At 41.9% G+C, this 15072-nt stretch overlaps 1 protein-coding gene across 1 annotated transcript in view; it reads left to right on the top strand.

Moving 5' to 3' along the window:
* The window catches only part of LOC126398948 (protein eva-1 homolog A), a 110739-nt gene that overhangs the window by 37724 nt on the left and 57943 nt on the right, over window positions 1-15072 (top strand). Inside the window, exons 4-5 of the mRNA XM_050058613.1 lie at window positions 1388-1540; window positions 14115-14258. Of these exons, the coding sequence (XP_049914570.1) occupies window positions 1388-1540; window positions 14115-14258 (297 nt within the window). The remainder of the gene's footprint in view (window positions 1-1387; window positions 1541-14114; window positions 14259-15072) is intronic.

Here is a 15072-nt window from a genome sequence, read left to right as displayed (position 1 = left end):
ACTCCGCCTGTTGCACTTAGCTCTTAACCTATTGGTTCCTCCTGAAGCAGTAAGTCTTAAACAATGGGTCACAAATATAAGGGTTTCAAAAGGCCAAGTAATTTCTTGAAACAGCTGGGCACTGTAGTTTTTAACAAATGTAACTCAAACTGGAGTAAACAGTGTATTTGTTGGGGACTATTTTCAGCCGTGGATAAATACACATTGGGTGCACTAGTAAGTATTTACAGCATCAGGATGTTGTATGTGGAGTTGACTCAAAAACCACAGTGCCCCTGTTTGTCGAAATTAAGGAACAAGTCATTCAGTGCAACAATGCGGCTCATTGATGTGTTTTTGTGGGAAAACAATGGAGGAATAAGTTATATCAGGTTTTTTCAGTGCAGGCAAAACTTCATTCGTTGCATTTGATATTTAAGATATAGTTTGCCAACTGTATCTTTTAAAATTGGCAGTGCTATTTCAGTTTACCTCCCAGCCTTCCCTGCTCCATTTAAAGAAAAAGAAAAAACTCTGTGCGTGCCTCTCCCTTTATCCCACTCCTTCCCTCTCACTGTGAGCCAGGAAGCTAAGAGTATCACTCCAGAGGGGAGCCACAACAGTGCAATAATCCCACCCAGATTCTAGTCTCCATTCACGGCTCAGTGCAGTGCTGAGCCGAGCTGCACTGAGCTGTGCAGCAGTTCACACTAGAGTGACCAGAAGTGGGCATTAATCCACTGATCCCCTTGCCCTCCCCACTTTTTCTTTCTCCACCGGACCCCGGGGCCAATCAACAGCTCTTTGTTCACTGTCACTTAACCAATGACTTCTCGGGGGAAGAGAGAAAGGCCGCATGGGGTGTTAGTGAGGTGCAACGGGCAGGTGTCACTGCCTCTGAAAGGAGAGGTGGATGGAGGAGAGAGGAAGTGAAGGAGAAAGGGAGGGAGCGAGAGCAAACAAGAGTGAATCCATCACCAGGAGATATAACGAAGCAGGTCCTGCCCCTTTTATCTGCTTTCTTCCTCTCTCTTCTTTCTGCATTCCTGTTCCACTCCCCTCATGGATGTAGGAACGGCGGCTGTTGTGTTTTTATTTGCTGGCCAGTGGAGCTGCTCTGGCTGTCACAGGTCACTGTGGCTGGATGTGTGTGAGGAATGCCTCTGCATGGCTCTACATGTCCACTGAGCAACTCTGGCTCTGTTTCTGCCTGTTCACACAGAATGAAGCCTTTTGTCTGTCCTCTGATTTCTTCGCTCATTAAAAGCTGCTCTACAGATGTTTGATTAACAGTTTAAGGATATTCTTGATATTGTATACAGTTCTTTTGGTTGTCAAACTGGTCTTTTGGTTTTTCTTTTTTATTATTGCTAACACATCTGTATCCTCTCTGTCCCTCTATCTCCAGACGAGTATAAGAGTAAGGTGGTCTGTGAGGAGGAGAGGATGAGGCTGAGCTGCAAACGGGGTATGCAGATCGCTGTCTACTCTGCCATGTTTGGCCGAACTCAACAGGGCACCCTGGAGTGTCCCCTGCACCACAGGAGGGCCCCGTCAGTAGGTGAGGCACCTTAAATTGTAAAATATGGTCGACAAGTTGCAACCTGACAATTCAAAATCATGTTTATGATGTCAACTGGGAAGATTTTAATATACATTTCAGAAAAATAACATACTGGTACCTCGAATTACAAAACATATGCTCATGACATCATTATAAACAGAATTAGTAGTAAGGTTATATTTATATATTTCTCTATGTACATAGGCTAAATAAAGCAAAGATCAGTTTAGCTTATCCCTTATGGGCTTTACTAAGAACTTAGTAAATGTAAGCTAGTAGTAATAGCTAGTAGTTATCTAGCAGTTACCATACATTACTTGGAATACTGAGCTAACGTAGTACCTACTAGCTAACATTTACTTAGAAATTGTTAGCTAGTAAGTTAGTAACAGCAAGTAGTTAGCAGTTACCACACATTACTTAGTAGACTCAGCTAACGTAGTACCTACTAGCTAACATTTACTTAAAACTTAGTAAATGTTAGCTAGTAGTAACAGCTAGTAGTTAGCAGTTACCATACATTACTTAGAATACTGAGCATAGTAACTACTTGCTAACATTCTTTGAGAACTTTGTAAATGTAAGCTCGTAATTATCCAGTAGTTACCATACATTACTTAGTAGACTCAGCTAACAAAGCACCTACTAGCTAACAGGTAATAACTAGAAGTTAGCGAGTAGTAACCACACATTTGTTAGTGGACTTAGTTAACTTAGGAGCTACTAGTTGCATTTACTAAGAACTTAGTAAATGTTAGCTAGTAGTAATAACTAGTAGTTAGCTAGTATTAAACACATGTTACTGAGTAGACTGAGCGATGTAACAACTTGCTAACTTTTATTAAGAGCTTCATAAATGTTAGCGAGTATTGTACAACAGTTAGTTCCGACCGAGTAATTTGATCGGACGAGAGGTATTCCGTGAATGCTGATATAGAGTATAACATCACTGGGACATGTAACAGTAAAATCACTCCGCTCACAGGTGTTATACAACTGTTAATTAACCAACTGTCACACTTGCTACATTGACGCAAACGGGCACTATAGCGTTACACCAAGAAGATGGATATTTTCCCCAAAATTACATTTGAATTAAATTATGAGTGGTCGTCAGGCGAGGACGAGGAAAAGGAAAGCCAGGACTCTTATGTGCAGACCTCCAGGTGTGTTTGTGTAACATCAGCCGACCTCGACAAACTGGAGAGGAGCAAAACAACAGACTGGGGGAACTGTTTTTTTTTTTTTGCGGAGCTACATAACATACTTAAATAATTTATTTTATTACCTTTTGTTAACATTTCCTTACTCAGCATTGCTGTTTAAGTTGTTGTTGAACTGTTGTATGAAAGGTCGTGACGTGACCGAATCACAGCCGTGACGATATACAGTACAACATCACTCCCTCTCGTGTGATATTGCTTAAGTAATAGCTTGTAGTTTATCTAGTAGTTACCACACATTACTTAGCACACTCAGCTAACATAGTAATTACTTGCTAACATTTACTAAGAACTTAGTAAGGACTTAAAACATAAACTTCGTGATGGATTTTATGCAGCAAGAAACTGTGTTCCTATCAGGTCCTAGGGTGCTGTTTTGTAGTGGCCTTTCCTTAAGAGGGTGGGCAAGGGGTTATAATCATATTAACATCAATACTGTTTGACATTATCATTCACTCTTTTCATAGCATCAGTCTTGGGGTCAGTCTGAGTTCGGGAGAGAAATGAGATTTCTTACATGAAGGCACAAGCTGGGAATGCAGATTGAGTTTGATGGCGTTTGCATGATGTTAAAATGAGTCTCCTTGTCCTGTTAATGCTCTCATACATATTAATGATTTGGTAGAGTGGAACTTCAGGTCACTCTGACGCTTTGATTTGTGCCTTTTTGCCCTGATTTGTCTGAGCCAAACAGGATACCAGGCGTCATTATGCATCCAGCAGATGGGGAAAATGAAACATTTTTATTGATGAGTTTTACGCGTCAGGACTCGAGCACCTCTGAACCACAAAGACAACTACAAACGCTGCCAGGCTCATAACTCCTGTTGAATGCCTCCTTCATTAATTTTCTTTGACTTGGGTGATATTGCCTCGAGATGCTGTTGTGGTTTGGTAGATATTACAATTTCCTCTACAGCTTCCTCAACTCAGAGGCTCTAGAGCAAACGCTGCCCTGCCACACCCATCACTGATGTCAACTGTTTACACTGTCCCACTGTGATTACTCATTTATAACTTTTAGACACATATCACCATTTAGCATTTCTCTATCTTGTTATTATGAAAGCATGCTGAGATATATAAAACCACCACTCAAGCTCAGGTAGACACAAACATGCACTCACACATTGCCAGGGGAATTGGGCTGGAATGTAGATCAGGTGTCTCCGTCATCCAAAGCGCAGAGTTTGGCCCGTAGAAAAGGGACAGTATTGAGTTCCCTCCAAGTATGTATGTGTTTGTGTGTGTGCATGTGTGAGCGCATGGGATATCCAGATGTACCCTCGCCCTTGTTTAGGGGAATGTTAATGATTCTAAGCTTGGATCCATGACAAGTATTAGTAAAACCGTAGCTACTGTGGTGGCCCTGGCCTCGTCTTGGCAGCTTATTTATTCCGCTTCATTCTGCGGTGCCTTTGTTTGGTTAATGTTTAGACGGAAATGTACACTGATGTTTGCGCTTGTGAATAAGTAGCCCGAGCAGGTGTAAGTTAACTGGTGTGTGTGTGTGTGTGTGTGTGTGTGTGTGTGTGTGTGTGTGTGTGTGTTAGAAAAGTTGTGAAGGAAGGCGAAATATCATTCGTCTTGATCCACGATTCAAACAATGCACCACAGACGTGCCCTGAAGTGTGTTTGTGTGTGTTGCCTTTTTGACAAAGGTGACAGGATGGGGTCGAAAGGCTGACACAGGCGTCAGTCCTCGGGTAATCAGAGACAGATGTAAAGAATGGCATTGTGTGAGTGTGTATGAGTCTGTGTGTGTGTGCTATTGTATACTATATGAGCATCGAGGGCTGCTTTGAAGCAACCTCAGCCTTAGTCCTCCGTATGCAGGTGGACCAGGAATGTGAGACAGGGCTGGTCTGATATCTGGTTTCAGACTCCGGATTAAATACAGTAGCAGAGTTCTCCCAGTATTGATGGAAAATGGACTCTACTGTTACAGTTGTACAAAGGCCAGATTAGACCAGAGGAGAAGTGGTGTTCGGGTGATTCTTCAACGAAGGGGATTTAGGAAATAGGAAAAATGAAAACACATCTTATTTTTTATTTGTGTCACACTCACTTGACACCAGAAGGGGCATACAAAAATGCAATGATATATGAGTCATTATTTTTATTATATTAAAAAAAATACCCTTTGATGTGTGGTTTTTACTATTTACATTGTCCCTGGGCCAGATTTGGGCATTTAACCCTGCTTAACTATGAATTTAATATTGATCTAATGTTAATTCCAAATACAGTTGAAACATAAATGCTCATTTTAATTAAATGTGTCATGTGTTGTGAGAGATATACGTATTTTATGTCTTATGTCTTTCATAATACACTTCCATTTTCACAGGAAATGTGCAGTTTCTACTCATTACATGCATACAGTCTTTTTCAAAATGAACTTACAATGTTCCTAAAACACTTTGTTTTTACATTTATTTCCTTAAGTTTAGGCAACAAAAGCAGGTGGTAAGGTTCAGAAAAAAAAACATCATGGCTTGGCTTAAAATAATGTAATGTCATGTGACATACTGTAGCATGCTACGCATACCAGCACACTACATAGTTGTTAAAATAACTCCCTTGACTTTTGGTTTAACACTGGAAATGAACAGCGGGCTCCCAGGTGAAAATCTGGTGTTTGTTTGAACCATCCCCTCCCACCCTTTCTGGAAGGACTTTCTGGCTCTTAATACTACGGTAGTTGCCAGCACATTTCATAACGCCACAAAAGGTTCCCTTGTGGGTCCAGTACCGGGGATGTCTACTGACAAAGTGGCGGTATTTGAAGACTTCAGCATTTTGGCCCCTGCGTCAACACGTGAAAGGTACCTTTATGCATCTGTATTTAGCGCTGACGATATTTGACGATATGGGAACCACATCGTACAAAATTTTATTTCATGGAGTCATGTGACAGGAGAGCACGTGGCTGTAGGACAGGTTAGCCCCGTGGTGTTAAATCAGAAATATGTTTATTGGCTGTCATTTCCAAACAGCTTTGAATGTACAAATTAAAAAAAAAAAATTATATTGTGCATTTTGTTATCTAAAAATAACAAAAAAAAAGTTGAAGAATGACCAGTTTACTGTCAAATCACATGTTAACCATGTGTATATTTAACCAAACTGTACACTTAGACATACAAATGCCTTGTTGTTCCCGTTCACCCATTGTACAGCATGTTTTTCTATCTCTTTATCACACACACACACACACACACACATGCACACACATATGCACACTCCAACCACCCGCAAACATCCCCTCAGGCTGTCCCAGACAGTCTAGCAGTGCCCTGGTGGGACTTCCCCTGTCAGCCTCATCTTTGATGTGGCTCCCATGTCACCAGGAGCAGGAAGTGAGGGTGTCTTGAGTGACAGCTCAGACACACACCGTTGATTATTTTAAAACGCTTTTCTCCCCTCTTTTTGACCTCGCGTGTGTGTGTGTGTGTGTGTGTGTGTGGCTCTGCATGTATGAATAATCTCTGGCTTGGCAGTTGCATTATGCGCATGTTTGTTTTGTAGCTATTTTGATTTCATGTCTCTTTAAATGTGTGTTTGAACGTGCCAACAAGGTAGGTTATAGTAATCTCCTTAACCGCACCGGCCTGGCAGCCTCAGCGCTGCCTGAGGTGTGAGGTCGACCGGTGAACTCACACATCTGGCTGCACCTGCCCAGGTGAACTATGCTTAGTGTCAGAAAGACAGTAGCACCAGCAGGGGATTGCATGTACACTATTTATTTTTTGTTATTTTTCCCTGCGAACAATCTCCTTACGTCTTCTATTTCTGGTCACAAGTCAACACCAGCAACCTGCCAAATAGAGGTAGATTTCTCTCTCTGGCTTGTTGTCGACATTGTCTGAAACCAACCATCTTCTGGAGTGGCTTTTTTAGTCTTCAAACCGTATTGAGCTTGTGAATTCTGCTGTAGAGAGCTGCTGTCTGGTTGCTTGTCGAATCCAACGCCCTTGAAAAGCATAACAGACAAACACAAGTGCATACACAGGCATGTGCGCACAAAAGCAAGACCTCTTTGATCTCGTCTGTTCCTCGGTTTTAGGGTGGGGTGGGAGTGGTGGAGTTGGACAGGTCTTGGCGGCGATGGAGGATCCTCAAAGCAAAGGGGCCTGCTTCAGCCCTCCTCTCTCATCTGCCCCATTACCATCACACACACCTCTTGACATCTAAATAGCCCCCCGTGCTTGGCATGCAGGGTCTCTGACTACTTCTTTTTTTTTTTTTTCTTTCTTTTTTGAAGGCCACTGCGCTTTCACTTTTGAGTATGTGCTTCAGACGAGATGTAAGCACAGGCCGGTTGGTGTCTCATGTGATCACAGTAGCTTTTAAAAGCTTTTTTAAAGGCTGAGCACGCACAGCTGCAGGTCAAATTTAACATTTGGCTTCTGGACGCCTGTTCCAGTTGTTCGGGTGCGAGCCGCTTCACTGTAACTCTATCTGCATCTCTGTCTGACTTTGATGCATACGGAGCAGATAAGCAGCAGGAAGTCAGAGTTGTTTTGGACAAGATTAGATTATATACATTCCTGTCCGATAGTCCGTTTCAGTCACTTCGTTCTTGGTCATTTTTCCTAAACTTCTCCAAAATGACATCCCTGATGCATTTTTTCCCTTGATATCAGCTTTGTAGAAGGTTTAGGGGAAAGTCTCACAGCTGACTGGATGTGGTGTTTGAATATATGAAATAACATGATGTCAGGGTTGACTGTTTTCGTACATCTGACTCGTGAAATCAGCTGCTATCAACTTACAAACACAGCCCAAGAGAAGTCTCGGCAGGTGTTCCGCTGTGATCCTTGAACTCACTCTGTTACAGTAACATCAAATCCTGCTACAGTGAATAGAACTTTTACAGTAAATGTGTGTGTGTGGGAGCGGTCTCGTATTCATTAATGGCTTTCATGGGAAGCACTTAGCGTGTGCAGGTCCGTTTTACGACAAAAAGACTTCTAATCCCACAACAATGAGTTAAGCCTCCCTATCAAATGATACAGGTGAGTCAGAGCAGAAGGGGAGATGAGTACTTTTTTGTCCGCCTATTGTCTTGGAAATTCCAGGAAAGGTGTGCGTGGGTGGAAAACCTGGAGGATTGTTATGGAGTGTCATGGTGAGAATTTTCTGGGAATGGTTGCGCTATGCGTCTTTGTTTGTGCATGTGTGTGTGGATGGGTATGTTTGACAGTCCTTCAGTCCCCCTACGCATACCCGCCCACGACACACTCCCCCTACATCAGTCTTAATTAAAATGGTCTCTGACAAGTGAAACTCAACAGCAGCCATCTCAACACACAGCAGCTACTATTTTACATATTGTCACGCTGTTGCCTTTTGAAAATTATGCCATCATGTTAGAATAATTCTGTGCAAGTGGGACGACTGGACACAATCCAAGGCTGATGCTGGTTTCAAGCAAGCAGAAAGTAAGATGTACGACAGATGACTGATGTGACAAATGGAGCTGAGCAACGGAAGGATGCTGCTGGTACAGGGCAGCTCATAAACACACACTTCAGAAGCAAGACAGAAGACGTTAGCGGAAGGTTTCTCAATCTAGAAATGCTCCGTTTGACCAGGTGTCAGTAACTTCAAGAAGGTGTGGGTGATCAACCATGGGTCATTTAAAGGAAAGTTATGCCTTTGGGTATTCTTGTTTGTGTCATGAGTGCGGATAAGTGTGTGCGTTTGTCCAGGAAGCTCCTCCCTTTCCCTAAGTTGCCTCGCTCTTGACTGTGGACCTTCTCTTCTGAACCATAGGCCTGTCCTTGTTGGGCGTGTGGAGGCCAGAGGGTGGGTGCACAGGCTCGGAGGTGGTTGAGGGTAAAGGTTAGAGGTATCAGGGTTTACTCATGCCTCTGAGTGTGTGAGACAGAGAGAGAGGACTGTTGTATGCCTGTCTGTCCGTATTAAAGCCGCTAATGAGAGCCAGAGGAGGTCAGACCCTGAGGAATGCTCTTTTAAACTGCGCAGAAATGTGTGTGTGCGTGTACAGAGAGCCAGCGGACAAAGAATGAATGTCTCCATCCTCTTGTCTCTAGAAGTCTCTATCTGTCTCCGAACCCCCCCCTCTACCCCCTGCTCAACTAATCACCCAGTCAGGGAATCAAAGCTGCAGCTAATGGGGGCCTGTCTGTCAGTGGACTTGCTCATCAGAGAGGAAAGTTTTCAGCGTGGCACACCAGTTCAAACGAGCCCTCTGGGAAGGAAAGGACTCAGGGAGAGCAAATTAAAGCACAGCAGGCAGAGCAGGAGGTCACTGTGCTGCAGCATCTGCACATAGACACTGATATACAGACACTTTCACGGATCTGCACACATTTGAAGTCATTGTGACAGAGTTAAAGGGTACCCTAGGTATTTTTCGACATTTCCCATGTTTTTGTGTCTAAGTTATTAATGGGAACAACAGTTTTTGAAACTGGTCCAGTATTGAGTGAGACAGCTGCAGCCGGCAGCAGCAGCAAAACAGGCTGCAGTGTAACCACCTGGGGCATATTCGCACCTTCAATGTACGTCCACTAAAAGTGCTTGTTTTTGTCACTGGCAGGCTCAGATTATTATTTTAAGTATCTGACAACATTTATGGAAAGATCCCTACTGAGGTAGGCCTTTTTGGTAAAGGGTAGTATCCTTTCTGTTTAACCAGAAACAGCCCTAAAATCGTTATCACCAAACCCACCAGACTCCATTTGAATAAACAGTAATTTTAGCATGTATAGAGTCAGCATATTGTCACATCTAACTGGGTGCATTAAGGGTTTATTTCAACCAAACCAGAGTTGGTGATTGTTGGAACAGCGGAAAGATGAATCGGGGTGGGTTTTGTGAGTTTTAATTTGTTTCTTTCGACTTTTCGACACTTCTTTCGAATTGTGTTTTACAATAATAAAATTACTGTTTATTTTAATGGAGTCTGGTGGCTTTTTAGTGATTTCGGGGCTGTTTTTGGTGCAACAAAATGGATCTTACTCTTTACCAAAAATGTTTATATCTGTAGGGATCCATTCCAGAATGTTGTCAGACACTTGGAATAACTATCTGAGCCTTTCAGTGGCAAAAACAAGCACTTTAAGTAGACGTAAATTGACGGTGAGCATGTACTCTGAGTCGTTGCATTGCGGCCTGTTTCGCTCAATACTGGACTAGTTTAAAAAAGCGTTGTTCCATTAATCACTTGGAGACAAAAACATGGGAACATGGAAAAATGGGGTCCAGGTTGAAAAATACCAAAGTTATCCTGTAATGAATAAACTTAACTTGATGAAAGTTGGTGAAACTTCAACAATCTAAGATGATTTTGTCATGAAAATAATGTGTATGTCTTTTAACTGTGGCAAATCTAGCATGGGATGAATGCTTTTGGCGTATTTGATGTTTTTTGTTTGTCATATATGATAGTAAACTGAACACCTTTGGGTTTGGTGACTGTTGATTGAATAAAACAAGCAATGTAGATACATCTCCTTGGGTTGTGGTGAATTATAACGTGCATTTTTCACCATTTTCGGGCATTTAAATTATTCATTTAATTGAGAAAATGATACCTGTTAGTTGCAGCCTTGATCTCGGTCTACACCTTTTAAACTATAAGGCCTATAGGCACTCAGATATAATCAGTTTGTGCAGATTGTCTGACAAGAGAAGAGGATTATCAGCCGAGAGCTTACATTCAGTGCTTCACTGGTTCAGGTTATACAATGCTGCTTCACTCCTGTCCTCAGGATGCAGATCAGCTGGTGATGCAAGGCTGCTCAGCCATAACTTTCCATTGGTTTGTATTTTATTCTTTTATGGTGGAAGCTGATACAGACGTGTATCAGACATGTTTCTACTGCACTAAATAAGCAAAAAGAGAGGAGTGTCTGAATGTACCAACATAACAACTGACTTCAGCACGTTGGAGACACTCCTGCTGAGCAGTGCCAACAGTATCTTGATATTACTCTTCAACATAAGTTTCCTGAAATCACTCAGGACACAGAGAATTAACCTCATCAGTTGCTGTCAGTGAATCCCGTCCAGTTTTAAGTGACAGTGGGAACTGTCTAACCTTTGAGGTGTCTTACTGGTGATCCAGTTACACTCACTGGTTCCCACAGGCTCCCACCTCACTACATCCTGGTCAGGAATTCCAGTGTGTCGGCTCCAGCTGGGGAGTGTCCGGTTGCCCCTTCGAACAGTATCTGAGTGGACAGACGCTGATCTTTTATCTGGTTTCACTGCAAACACAATCATTACTACGACACAATTAATTCTGATTGTTGTAATCCAATAAGACTGGACTGCACAGTGAATGTTGACACTGTGCATGACCACTGATTTGCCCTCTTTCACTTCCTGACTGGGACATTTACCCTTTGACCTGTGCCATAATTCATCATGGCCTGTTAACGTGTGAGCCAAGCCTTAACCAACCTTTCTGATCTCTCTGTCTGTCTTTGAGGCCCACCTTGGCAGACAGTGCGAGAGCCCAGTGTCCACTTTCAAAGGCTCATCTCCTTGTGTTGTCTTTAGGGGTTAGATGAACCGTGGGGGCCTGTGGGAGGCATCCACGTGGAACCCCAGCCCATCCACATTCCCACAAGACTCAGCAGGACGGTTTTCCAAACTTAATTAGCACTCCTCACCTCACTCACCTCAATTCGGGATGTCACTGAAGTTCACGAGGTGGAACATAAAATACTGATTCTACCAGAGTTCCTTCCATTGTACTTTACTCTGTGAGATGTTGTTTGATTACAAGATAAACTGATCTTAAATATATATTTGTTTGTTGCAGCCCCACTGTAAAACAGGGGCGTGTAAACCTGGCTTTATGAGCTCTAAAAAGTTCATACTAAAATAGTCCTGTTATAAATGTGAGAGGGATGTAAGGAAGGAAGTGAGAGCGGGAAAAGGAAAAGGGATGAGCCTCATCTGTCCGTCCGCGCTCCCTCAGAGGATGAGAGCTACAGAACAGAGAGGGTCTGGAGGAGCTGGCGGGTGCTTAGCGTTGATGTATGAGAGCCACGTCCATTACGCCGTCTGGTCTCCATACACACACACACACACACATGCACACACATATGTTGGATCAGATGTCCTTTAGACAATGTGAGGCCCCTGTAAGGTTTCTGTATGTGGGACTGATGAGGCTCCACCATGGGAGCTGAGGAGGCCTTTATGGGAAGGAGTGTGTGAGATGCTCTCTCCAATGTGTGTGTGTGTGCATGTATGTGTGTGTGTGTGTGTCCATCTCTGTCGCAGCTGACAGAGACTCATGTAGTCCTTTTGTGCCTGAAGTGTTACTTGTCCATCAAACACTCCACAGTGAGGCAGTAAGAGACTCATGTGCAGTATGAATGTTAGTCATTATATCAGGGGTGTCAAACATACGGCCCGTGGGCCAGAACCGGCCTGCCAAAGGGTTCAATCCGGCCCACTAGATGACTAGACTAAGAGGTGGCAGGTTTCAGGAGCAAGTTAAACATTACTTCATGTAAATTTCTGCCTCAGAGGCAGGTTTCCACCCTGACCAGGATACAGTTCTCTGATATGACAATGAATACTTACTGTGACCATGTTTAAATATATTGAATATTGTGCAAAATATCGTCAATCAGCAGCTTCAGTTCAAAAGAATCTGTATCAGGAAATGTGTGGATACATGCACATGTAATGACAGAGAGAAGTAGACTGAATTTGGAAAAACGGAGACATACTGTTGAAATTGCACTTATTTTTCTTGAGACATCTCAGGCTGTTCATCTGTTTTGTAAAAGGATGACCGTCTACAGAATGTACTTGTAACTCTTGACAAGTTATTGTGCGATGGTTTTATTGGTCCAGCACATCTGAGATCAAACTGGGCTGTATGTGGCCCATGAACTAAAATGAGTTTGACACTCCTTCATTATATCTTAAATAATACTCTTATCCTGGCAAAGCACTTTAATCTGGACGAGAGAGTTTCCATGTGTGAGGACAGCAGAGTAATAAACTAGTATTTAGAAGATAATCTGTCTGCCTTGTTGATTAAATTTTAAGCTTTACTTTCAGGCTAACTCATTTACATATTTTTCTGTTTGTGATTTAGCTCTGTTCTTTTCAAAATTAAATGTTTCATACTGATATGAAAATATAGAAATCTGTATTTTACAGGCCCTGTCATTTCTTAATAGTTTTCAACAAGAAGTGTGTAATTTGGTCCCTATTATAGGGAACACAGAGACAATGTTTGGAGACAGTACATGTAATGACGCATTCATTTGAGGTTTTAAGAAAGAACAAGGAAATTATTAGTACTTACACGGTTGGGTAAGATTTATAATCAACACTTTTAAGAACTTCTAAAATCTTAATGACCATGGTTGGAAACTTAACTGTCATATTTCTTACATTTCTTGCCAGTTTTTTACAACTCCAACTGAACACTGTCTCCATTTCAGGTTTACAACGAGTTATTTTCATTATTAGGTCATTTGCATATTATTGTAATAATTAAAAGTTTGGTCTTTGACAGAAAATAAGTTGTCTAAGGTGATACATTTGAATTGCTTCATTCCATCATTTACCTATTTTACCAAGACAACCAAGAATACCAGTTAATTCACATTTGAGGAGCTGAAATCTGTGTATTTTTTGGCATTTTGGCTTAAAAATGACTCATAATATCCATATTATTTGCAGATAATTTTATTGTTGACTGACAAATTGATAACTCACAACTCATCGTGCCGACTCTACTTTATTTTCCCCTTCAATTAGTAGGCTACCAAGTTACAGACTTCTCTAGAAATCTACCTATAAATGAGGTCCCACTTCAGGACATGATATTCCCATGGACCATCAAAGAAAGTGTCACCAGAAAAAGTATAGACCCCTGTTATAATTTAAAATTAGTATCATGTATCAGTCAGTCTGGATTTCTTTTTTTTTTTGTTCTTTCTTTTCTTTCTTTCTTCTTTGTTTTTTTAACAAGTGTGTTTATTGGAATTTTAATATACTTCAAATATCACATCAAAGACAACAACAAAAAAAACAGTAAGATACGCAAAAGAGCATTCACAGTAAGGCATCGTCTTAATATCAACTGCTACGACAGGGCAATCCAATTAGTACTTTTCCAAGGTTCAAAATAAATAATCAGAAATTCCTATACAAGTATAAAGGAAGGAAAGAGGAAAGAAAATGTGCATTCAGGAAAGACAAGTAGACTTCTGTAGCCTTCACCCCCTCTAGAAATTTCTTAAAATGTTCTACCCTTAATCATAAAATGTATTTTTTCAAGGTATCAGTCTGGATTTCTAATAATAATTTAATACATTTCTCTGTCTTTCCTTCAGACTGCCAGTCGTCTGTGGCTCTGCAGGTCCTGACCGCCCGCTGCCAGGGAAAGAAAAGCTGCCTGGTCCGAGCCTCCACCAGAGACTTTGGAGATCCGTGTTACTCCGGCACCAGGAAGTACCTCAGTGTCATCTACACCTGTGGTGAGTCCCCGTAGGCCTTCACTGAGGGCTGCATTTTCTCACCACCAGGGGGCGATGTTCACCCACTGATCAGCTTTGCTTCAGTCTTGTCTGTGAGGTGTGTTTCACAGTTAGCAGCTCTGAAATGGGCTCTGATATACTCAGAAGAATTATGTCTTTTCGGATGATGATATTGGACGCACACTTATATGGACAATAAAGGGCGTATTGGTTCTGCTTTTTCTAGGTGCTACTCCATGAATGGTACCTTCAGTGGCAATGTGTTCTGACTACTGTCATAATTAATTTGAAGTACTTTTTTCTCTAGTACTTTTACTTCAAGGATTTCGTCAAGGCGTCAAGTGTAATCATCACTTTTTAGACTTTAAATGGTTTCTATAAGAACACAGTGTTTGTTTTTGGAGCTCAAACATGAAGTCCAAAGTTTCTAAACCTATTTTCCACGTTCAAGTCACACCTCCGAACTTCTGCCCTTTGGCGCTGTGTCTTCTGTTTTGACTTTTTGTCTGCACAGATGAGGGAAAATGATGGTCTTCCTTTTTATCTGTTCTCCACCCCTGGGCTAATCCTGACCTGTCAAGGCTGTAATTCATTAACGGCACACTCAGACACACACACGTTATCCAGACGCCTCCAGCACCAGAAACTGATCAATCAGCAACGTGGCCTGGAGCCTCTCATACGCACTGAAATCTCTGACACATGGACGTCTTGCATTTTACTGAGTTCTGATTTTAAGGCTTTTATAACATCTGTGTCTGTCCCCACTGGGCCTGAAAATCACTGTGTGCTTTAAAGGACTGTTCATTAATCA

The sequence above is a fragment of the Epinephelus moara genome, chromosome 12 (assembly GCF_006386435.1).
Source record: "Epinephelus moara isolate mb chromosome 12, YSFRI_EMoa_1.0, whole genome shotgun sequence".
In the NCBI taxonomy this organism is placed as follows: domain Eukaryota; kingdom Metazoa; phylum Chordata; class Actinopteri; order Perciformes; family Serranidae; genus Epinephelus; species Epinephelus moara.
This window is presented reverse-complemented; position numbering and strand designations above follow the sequence as displayed.